The sequence below is a fragment of the Trichosurus vulpecula genome, chromosome 4 (assembly GCF_011100635.1).
Source record: "Trichosurus vulpecula isolate mTriVul1 chromosome 4, mTriVul1.pri, whole genome shotgun sequence".
Taxonomy (NCBI): domain Eukaryota; kingdom Metazoa; phylum Chordata; class Mammalia; order Diprotodontia; family Phalangeridae; genus Trichosurus; species Trichosurus vulpecula.
In genome coordinates, this window is record NC_050576.1 from 139,158,948 (window position 1) to 139,169,712 (window position 10,765).

The 10,765-nt window shown below is 39.2% G+C and overlaps 1 protein-coding gene across 1 annotated transcript in view; it reads right to left on the bottom strand.

The window, feature by feature from the left end:
• The window catches only part of EXO1 (exonuclease 1), a 28,592-nt gene extending 20,555 nt beyond the window's left edge, over nt 1–8,037 (bottom strand). The window contains exons 1-6 of the mRNA XM_036757249.1: nt 7,970–8,037; nt 6,617–6,790; nt 2,604–2,723; nt 2,025–2,148; nt 1,042–1,179; nt 264–476 (exon numbers count right to left, since the gene is read on the bottom strand). Of these exons, the coding sequence (XP_036613144.1) occupies nt 264–476; nt 1,042–1,179; nt 2,025–2,148; nt 2,604–2,723; nt 6,617–6,777 (756 nt within the window). The 5' untranslated portion in view covers nt 6,778–6,790; nt 7,970–8,037. The remainder of the gene's footprint in view (nt 1–263; nt 477–1,041; nt 1,180–2,024; nt 2,149–2,603; nt 2,724–6,616; nt 6,791–7,969) is intronic.
• Between the last annotated feature and the right edge of the window lie 2,728 nt (nt 8,038–10,765).

Genomic DNA, 10,765 nt, shown 5'->3' on the forward strand with positions numbered 1-10,765 from the left:
CAAATGGTCTGTAACTTATAAACTTAAGAAGTTTCCTGGAAAGGGGGTTAAGTGACTTGCCCAGGATAATATAGCAGCATATGTCAATAGGCTTGAACCCAAAAAGCCTTGATTCCAAGGTTCTATGGAGCTCATCACAATGCCCCTCAGATGTACTTGAACATTTAAAATGTATTTTCCTTCAACTGGTTTATTCCATTACCAAAAAAAAAAATGAACTAGTCCCATAGACTAAAATTTGAAGTGAGCAAAATGGTGCATACCTTTATAATATCAGGATTATTGGCTATTTTTAGTAATTTGCAAGCCTTGGCTAAGCCAATTCCATGGAGTGATGAGAGATAATCACAGCCTGACAGAATGCACATGTAACGAAATTTTTCTTCAGTGAACACATCTCCAAGCTGCCTACACATTCCTAGTCGAGCCTGATCAATTTCCAATCCATTTCCAAGTTTGTCCATTTTTAAAATCACCTTGAGTGAGGCAGAAAGAAAAAAAATTGTTAATCTTCAAACAGCCATTTTTCAATAGGTTATCAACTAGTCATAAGGGACAATCTTTTATTACCTTGCCTATTGCAATTAAACCTCATTCACAATACCACTAAAATGTAGAAAGGGAAAGCAAGGGACAGAAGTGACTTGCTTAGGGATACACAGCTGGTGCTTTAGCTAGAACTAGAATCCAGATGTTCTGACTCATTTAGTACTCCTTAAAACTTACCATGCTGATTCTCTTCTTACCTCATAGGATTATTTTGAAAATCAAATAAAATATGTGAAGACATTTTAAAGAACATAAAGCACGATAAGATAACAGATCTTAAACCTTGAGGATATACTAGAAAAAGCACCAAAACTATACTAATTCTCAAGAGAACAACAACAAAATTAAAGCAGAAAGACCTATTCTGAATTTTCCTCATTAACATTCTATAACAGATGCTTTAAGTGCTGGTATTTAATCAAGTAATTCTCTTCAATATTCATACTATCAACCTTGACAATAAAAGCCATCTTAGGATGAATTTTTAAATACCTTTTTACACCCAAAAGCTAGAAGGTCAGAGTCCTCCGTGATTATAGCATGTACAATCCCAGTTTTATTAAGGTAGGCCAACTGTGCATCAGCTTCATATGGAGCAACTATGCAATCCACTCCCTGGGACCGTGCAGCCTAAACAAAGAGATTAGTGTGAAGAGCTAGCAAGGCACCATGCACCTACCTGGTCCTCAATACTGATTGTATCAATAACCATAAAAATTCAATGTTCAAGCTGTACAAGATGATTTTAGAGTTAGAAGGGAGCTGAGAGGTCATAGTACAGTACATAGTAGTACAGAAGTATAGTATAATCCCTATCAAACACAAGATCATTTTATTATCAGTCTAGATATCAATATTATTGTAATTTTTTGAGACAGTTGCCTTTGGAGTAGAAATTATCCATATTTGTTGTCTGCAGAAGGAAATTCCTCTCTTTCTCTATCACCAATAATGAAGAAATTAAAGCAATATATATGTTTGAGGAAAAGGGAAATTACTAAGTATGTGATCTTTTAAAAAGAAAATTAAATAAAAAGTTGTTTCTAATTATTCAAATTACAAATAAACAGAATAAGATAAAAGGGGCTTCTTGGCCTCAGTTGTTATAGCCCACTCTTTTCCCAGAGCACAAGACCCCAGATAGTTTTGTCCAACTGGACAAAAGATTTCCAAAATATTCAATAATTTTTATGCAATAACTTTAATTTGCCCCTGTAGCTTCAATGTACAACACAGAGTCTCACACAGATTAAGGGCTTAATAGATGTTTGCTAAATTCAATTGTCTTTCTTCTTTGGACACCTGTCTTTGAAAGTCAGTTAGAAGAACCTTTCTTTCCTAGAGGATACTCCCAGGACACTTTTTAATCTTCTTTTCTAATACCCTCACCCTCCAACAAATTCCAACAATATAAACTGTTAATTTTAAAATTAAATCAGCATAATAACCCATTTATTAGCAATAGTACAGCTTACTTTAATTACTTGGTGGGCCATGTTATGTGTGATATTGATAGAACGGGCAAAACATTCCCTGGCTTCTGCAACTTTTCCCTCTCGAAGGAGCTGTTTCCCCTTTAGAAGGTTGGACTGACGTCTCCTGCAGGTGAATATGATACATTTTCAATAACCTTCATTACACCAGGTTGTAACATGCCCAACAACTTGAAAACAACTTGAGGGTAGGTACAATGTCTTGTATCTCTTATGTATCTTTCAAAAGCACAACAGTACAGCAAATAGCAGACATTCAATAAGTGCCTTTTAAGCACAACAGTCTATATATCTCAGGGGGAAAAAAATCACTTGATGTCATTTTTCTGTCAGGCAAGGAAAAAAATAAGACCCTAAATTAGTCAACCATCTTCCACAATGAATAATCTGCTATTTCTGGCAATGTTGCTGTTCCACTATTGATTGCTTAATTTGGAATTAAATTAAGCCCAGTCAAGAGAGAACAACCAAAGGACAAAGGCTCCCAAAATCAGAACTGGGGAAATAAATGAAGCATAGCAGGAGAAAAAAGGAAATACTAAAATACAGGAAATCACTTACTCTCTTCGAGTCTTTTCTACTTCTTTTTTAGATGGTAAGGTACAACCATCAAATACCAGAATGGGCTTGATTCCATGAGATAGAAGCATATTTACAAATTTCATACAAAATGCTACATACCTGTAAGGAGAAACAAAATAGCTTAGCACATACACTGTTTGCCTTAATACTGAAAACACATTTAAAAATCAAGTATTATTGAAAATAAAAGCTTTTCACTCAAAAGACTATGCCATGCAAATTAATTTACAAGTTAAGAAAATAGTATGATTGTGAATTGTCACCTCATAAAACAGTGAAAAGTGAAGGAAGAAAAGAATATGTAGAGAGCTTAAAGTGAGCTAAACCAGATTGTTCCCAAAACATGTGACTAAATGCACATGAAATGGAACACATTTGTTGGCATTTGTACAGCAATACATAATCACTGAAGACAGTGGAACACATCAATTTTATACCATATGCCAGATGTGTTAGTTATTTGAGGAAGCAAAAATGGTGCTTAAATAAACAAAGTTAGTAACAGCAGCTGCAACTTACCAGATACACATAAGGAACTGCTACTAAGCTTTTACTGTTTGTCCTGTTACTGCCCCTGAGAATGCTTCATTTCAGCCATACTAGCTTATTTGCTGTTCCACACACACACACACACACATGCCATCTCCCACCTCCATGCCTTTGCACATGCTGTACTTCAACTCTAGAATGATCTTCTTTCTCACTTTTACTGCCCTCTCGGAATTCTCAGTACCATTAAAGGGTTAACTACTATATGAAGCCCTTCCTGATCCTCCAACTGTTAATGCTCTCCCCCAGTTAGCTTCTATTTTCTTAATGTACTTTATATTGACCTAACTGTGCATATGTTGTTTCTCCCAGCAGAATGTAACGTCCTTGAGGTCATGGACAATTTTCATTTTTGTCTTTATATCTCCAGAGCCTAACATATTGCCTGGTACACAGAAGGCACTTAATAAATGATTGCTGACTTGAATTGCTAAATGTAATTTAAAAAGCACTTAGGGACTGAAGATATCTCAATGAATATAAGCTTTCCCCATCTCTCCCTGCACCCTCCCCACTTCCCCACCAAAACCCCACAGACAGTATTAAAGAAACAAAAAGATAAATGACAGTAGCTATGTGGCATAATGGATAAAGTGCTGAGCCTGGAGTCAGGGAGGCCTGAGTTCAAACTCAGCCTCAGACACTCACTAGCTGTGACCCTGGGCAAGTCACTTAACCCTGTTTGCCTCACTTTCCTCATCTGTAAGATGAGCTGGAGAGGAAAACAGCAAACCACTCCAGTATCTCTGCCAAGAAAACCCCAAATAGGGTCACAAAGAGTCGGTCACAACTGAACAACAAGGTTTGTAGGGTGTTTTAATGTACATTATCTAATTTTATCCTCACAAACTTATGAAGTAGGTATTATTATCCCCATTTGATAGACTAGAAAATTGAGCCTCAGAGAAGTCAAATAACTAGTAAGCATTAGAAATGGAAGTTGAACTGGTCTCTCCTGACTCCCATTTAAATACCCTTACACTATACCAGCTGCCTTTCTCAATGTGTCCATGTACTTCAAAGTTAACTTTGAAGATGTGAGAAAAGAATAGGCAGCTTTTTGTGGACAATTTTCCACAGCTCTTCACAGCTTCAGTCATACAACCTTACGTGTGTTTCTAATTCTTCTACCTCCCTTCTCCAATCTTTCTGGCTACAAAAATAATTTTCCTTACGCAAAGACCTAGTACTCTGTGCAAATACCTTCAGTATGCTCCCTATTCCCTACCCAGTAAAGTTCAGATTTCTTGTTCAGGGCATTAAAGATTAAAAGCCTTCCACAATACGGCATCATCCTATTTTTCCACTCTTGTCTTATATATTAGGGAAGGAAAAAGCATTTATTAAGCACCTACTATGTGCCAGGCTTGGCACTAAATGCTTTACAAATATTAACTCAATAGCACCCACCTCACTTACGAAGTAGTTGCTGTTACTATCCCCATTTTACAGTTGAGTAAACTGAGGCAGATAGCAGTTAAGTAACTTGCCCAAAGTCATACAATTAGTAACTATATGAAGCCTGATTTGAACTCAGGTCTTCCTGACTATGGACCCAATCTGTGTCTATCATTACTCCTCTCTATGTATTGTAGTGAATGTAGTTTGTAGTGAAACTAGACAACCTTACCTCTTGAACACACAGTGAACTGCCATGTTTCTCTGTTCCCTTGCTCATGTTTGGAATGTTCCCCATCTTTGCCTGTTGAACCTACATTTTAAAAGTACCTAATCTAGGAAATCTTCCCTGATCCCTTACATAGGACTTTGGTTTTGAAGTTCTCTACTGAGCTTATATAATATAGTTCTCTGTTTGATGTTTTGTCCCTTTATTAAACAATTAGATTTACAAGAACATGGACCATTTATTGTTGTTCAGTTGTGTCCGACTCTTCATGACCCCAGTTAAAGTTTTCTTGGCAAAGATACTGGAGCGGTTTGCCATTTCCTTCTCCAGCTCATTTTACAGAGGAGGAAACTGAGGCAACAGGGCTAAGCTAAGTTCAAGGTCACAATCTAGTAAATGTCTGAGGCAAGATTTGAACTCAAAAAGATGAATCTTCCTGATTTCAGGCCCGACACTCTATCTACTGTGCCACGTAGCTGTCCAAATAATGGGATCATGCTGAAGCTAAGTTTGTCTTTCTCTACTATGTTGCATTCTTTACTTAGTAGGCCCCTAATGTTTCTCTAGTTTAATGATTCTTTTCCTTCTCCACCTTTGGGGTGAAGGTGCTAGCCAAAAGAAAAGGTACAACACCGGATATGAATAATCCAGAAATGCTGATAATTTGACAATGAACAATAATTCATGTGATAATCCGGTAACACATGAAGTGAATTTAAAGATCCCCAAAAGGGCTTTAACTTAAACATTAAAAATCATTTCCTATGTTTCACACCCTTTCCCATTAGTAACACATTACTCTAGCAAATTTGTAAGCTCATACCCTCTGGAGATTTTTATTTGTTTTTGTATAAGACATCTTCCATGACATTGTTACTATATATATGTATACAGTATATATATACTGATAAGCAAAGAAACATTCAACAGAGATAGCTTTTGTGGTTGCATCTATCAAGGAATCTTGTATAATCTTAACATCATATGTGGGAGACATCTTGTTTGAAGAATGCCTTTAAGGTTGTGTTTTGTTCTACCACGTCAAATGTTTTGTTGGGGGGCGGGGCAGGTGGTTTGGCCAATAAACAAGAGATATGGTAGGACCTTTTATCTCTATACTTTAGTCATGTGACTATGAAGCTGTTAAGAGCTGTGGAAAATTGTCCACAAAAAGCTGCCTGTTTTTTTTTTCTCATATCTTCAAAGTTAATGGACACATTGAGAAAGGAAGCATGTTATAGTAAAAGGGTATTTAAGTGGGAATCAGGAGAGACTTCAGTTCAGTTTCCACTTCTAACGCTTACTAGTTATTTGACATCTCTGAGGCTCAATTTTCTAGTCTATGAAATGAGGATAACAATACCTATTCTATATTTGAGTCTGGAAATAACAGGGAGCCCCTTGAGCTTTATGACACAGTCAAACTTACACTTTAGAAAAATTTCCCTGGCAACTGAGAGGATAGATTATTAGCCTGAGGAGATACTTGAGGTAGGGAGACCAGTTAAAAGGCAATAGCAGTAGTCCAGGTGAGAAGTAATAAAGGTATGACCTACTGTCACAACTGTGTGAATGGTGACAAAGTGGAGTTTATGAGAGATGTTATAAAGATAGAAAAGACAAAGTTAGGCAACATATTGGATACGTGGAGTTAGTGAGGAGGAAGAGCTGATGATATTGAAGATTCAAGCTTAGGTGACTAGGAAGAGGGTACCCTCAACAAAAAGCCCATTCAATGTTACAACTTAAAGAAAATATCATCATTTATAATTAAGAAATAAGCAATAAGTACAAAAATAGATCAATTCATACTTACTGATCAGTAGGTTCACCTTTGGCTAACTTTTCAGCACAAGCAAAGGCTCCTTTGTGAAGCCAACAGTACGTATCCACAGCTACCACTTGCCCTTTATATTTCTTTATATGGATGGGTTCAGAAGCATCTTTGATAAACTGAAGCAAACCTTGTATCCCCATCCTGCCAGTTATACTGCACAATAAAGAAGAAAGTTGAAACATGGAAAGTTTTAAAATATATATTGCACTTACCAAAAAAAGTTCAAGAAATACAAGAGAGAACTCTGGTTGCCATTTAAAAAACAATTTGTTTTCTGGACTTCCGAAAATTATCAATGTTTAAATGTGTTAAAAGGGCTTCCCTTTCACAAGCAGGCTCTACCAGTTCCATAGGAATGAGGACTGGTTCTATGATTTCCTTGCTAAAGGGAACATGCCCCAGAGGAAACTCTACTAGGGCAGGTTGGAACTTTCTCTGCAACTTGTCTTAGGAAGGTGCCTAGAGAGCACCGCTAAGCGAAATCACTTGTCCAGGTCACCCACCCAGTGTGTATCAAGAGATGTGCTCTGAACTCAGGTCTTCCTGAGCCCGGAGGCCAGATTGCCTCTCCTATAGTTGCAAATTAAGTATGGTGATAGATTCCATTACATATATATTACACATGCATACATATATACATATGTATATTACATACGCATACACAAGTATACATATGCATATTACAATTACATTATATATACATATATATGTAAAATGGAATTTATACATATCTTCACACATACACACACATATAGTTTATTTCACAAACATGTAGAGATTATATATTACATCTAATTTTATATTTACATTCTCACAATGTTTCCTCCTTGTCAGGATGCCTCATGCTAAGGCATCTATCGCTTGACAATCAAAGGCTTCATTGACTGATGGGTTTCTCTTCTCCCCACAATCAGATCTCACATATTAGGCTAGGGCACCCCAGTGAAAGGTACCATTTTGCATTTAATAATAACAATAGCTAGGCCTCGGATAGTTAAGGTTGGTAAAGAGCTTTGTCTCATTAGATCCCCACAACGCTCGGAACGGGCTGAGGTTAAGTGACTTTTCTGAAGTCACGGAACTAAGTCATGACTCGGGTCTTCCTGACGACAGGTCCTGCGCTCTATGCACTGGGTCACCGGGCCTGCATTTTTACACGTCCTCACCCGGCCCGAACCAGAGGCCCCAGGCCCTGCAATGAGGCATCCCGGGTAGTACGCGTTACCGGGGCTGGCTCCCCGCCCTCGCCTTCGTCCCCCGCCCCAGGATCATCCAGAGCGTGGGGACCGGGCAGTCCCTCTTCGAGCTTGGGGCTCGGTCCCAGTCTCTCACCTTCCCGCTGCCTGGCACCAGAGCCGAGGCTTGGGCCGCGGCTCAGCAGACTCACAACTAGGCGCCAAACCTCCACAGCCCGCTTTCAATTTACGCGCGTCTAAGAGCAGGCGGGGCACCGCCCCTAACGGAAGTGACGTCAAGGCGGCGCCGGCGAATCATTTTCTAATTTCTCTGCACGCATCTCTTTACGCCCCCCGTGGGTCACTTAGTTGTCAATCTCCTCTTGTCTGTTTCCCTATCCACCGGGATCAGTTTTCTATTGATTGACTTAGGCTCTCTGGAGGAAGTCAGGGGAGATTTCACTTCGGCCAGAAGGAGGCAGTATTTAGTCCCTGTGAGGGAAATTAGCGCGCCTGAAAGACCCGAGTGGTCTCCTGGGAATTGTAGTTTTCAGCTGCGCGGGGGCTTCTGGTAGTTGTAGTCCCCAGGAAAATGCTGTTCAGGAGAGTACATGAAACCTGAATGCAGGTGGGTGCATTTAAAGATGAGCCCGCGATGGCTCATTTGTATTTAGAGTTTTGTTTTTAAGCAAGAAAAAAAAAAAGCTCAAACCCAAAAAGGATTTGGTGCGCCTCTGTATTCATCACTTCTCCATCTAGAAGTGTGTGTGCTGGTAAACTTTTAACAGGCTCTCCAGGAAAAAAATGCACAGGACACACTTTTAAGTTTAATCGACATTATCAACATTTTCTCTATCACTTTCAACAAAAACCAAGAAAACAAAATCAAACCTTGATTTGTAGTGTTTGAGAATTGAGCAGTTGGCTGCTAGTTCGAGCTGGCTCCAGCACCTCCCTGAATACTGCCCGCGCATTTAAACTATCTGTAATTTGGTATCTCAGTCTTGGAAAAATGCAGGTGTCTCTGTTCTCTTTCCACTGGGCTGTGCTGCCTCTCTCTCTATGAGGTATACTGAGACTGTATCTTCAGTTATCTGCAGTCTCAGAACCTGAGTGTATGTGAAGAGCTGAGTCACCAGTTAATGGGGCAGCTAACAGTTTACCTGAATGTGATTTCGTCAGGAACACGGGAAAGCTGTCGGTTCATAAAGCTTTACTAGCAGTAGGATAATAGGATTTAGAGCTGGAAAGGACTTTAAAGATCTAGACCTCCAATTTAGCAGACGTGCAAACCGAGGTCTAGCAGGTTAAGCAGCTTAATGCAGCTCACACAGGTAGTAATTAGGTGCTCTAGATTTGAACGCTGGCCACAAGGCTCTCTTCACTCTAGGTGCATGCTCCATTCAGCTGTCAAAGTGATCATCCTGAAGCTCAGGTCTGACTAGGTCACCCTCCTGTTCAATTAACTACATTGACTCCCTATCATTTCCAGGATCGAATAATACCTCATCCCTTCCCACCTTTCCAGTCTTCTTACTTGGTCTCCCTCTCCCCCCAATCCAGTGACACTCGATCCTAGCTGTTCCTTGCACAAGGCACCGCCACTGCCTGTCTCTCATTCCTGGAATTCTCTCCCTCCTCATTTTTGTCACCTATATTCCTTGGCTTCCTTAAAGTTCCAGGTAAATCCCATCAGGAAGTCTTTCCTAATCTCCCTTAATACTATTGCTTTCCTTTTATTGTTTCCAATTTATCCTGTATATAACTTGTTTGTACTTAGTTGCTTGCATATTGTCTCCCTCATTAGACTGTGAGTTTTTTTTTGAGAGCAAGGACCTTTATTTTTATTTATTTTTATTTTTGCTTTATTTTATCCACAGTGCTTAGCACAGTACCTGGTACATGTTGTTGTTCACTTGTTTCAGTTGTGTCCAACTCTTCATGACCCCATTTAGGGTTTTCTTGGCAAAGATACTGGAATGGTTTGCCGTTTCCTTCTCCAGCTCATTTTATAAATGAGGAAACTGAGGCAAACAGGGTCAAGTGACTTGCCCAGGGTCACATAGCCAGTAAGTGTCTGAGGCCACATTTGAACTCGAATCTTCCTTACTCTAGATCCAAGTCTATCCATTGTGTCACCTAACTGCCCCATCTGGTACATAGTAGGTGCTTAATAAATGCTTGGTAACAGATTTACTGAACCCTGATTCTATGATTCTAAATCTATAATCTAGGGTTCTTTCCAGTGCAGCACACAATAGAAAGCCAGATGTCTCTGTATGGTTTTTTCCCTAACATGAAACAGGAAGGATGTTTTAAACAAAAGGCAGCTGGCGCACAGCTGCTATCCCAGATAGATTAAAGGTACAGTAACCAGTTAGCCTGATAGCCCCCAAATGTCACTCATCTATGAGATCTTCAGTCTACCCTACTTTCCAGGGGCCAATTGTATCAGTGAACAAGTTCTTTTATTGCTACAGCAACAAATAAATCCAGAAATTCTAAGGATGATAAAAACTACTTATCATAACCCATGGAATCAAATTTAATTGCCCTACTTCATGATTACCAATTATTTTAGGCAGTAGGGTGTGTGGAAGTGAAAGGTCTCTCAAAGAGATAATAGGCCATGGAGGCCAAAACTGACTTGGACTAGCATTAGCATCTTGAACAATCTGAAGAGTGATATCTACATACTATGGTAAATGTAAGCGGGTGACACAGGAACTTTAATTGTGGGCTTGGGGGCTTAGTCATGCCATAGACATGGCATAATTACCATAATCATCCTTTATTATACTCTTCATGAGAGGGCATGAAATGCACCATTCTCTAGGAAGTTACAGTGTGCAGAGCTGATGGAGAACAATACTTCACCAGATGGACAGAAAGGGACAGTTCAAGGACTGTGTGAAATCTAACCTAAAGCAATGAAATATACATCAATATGTCA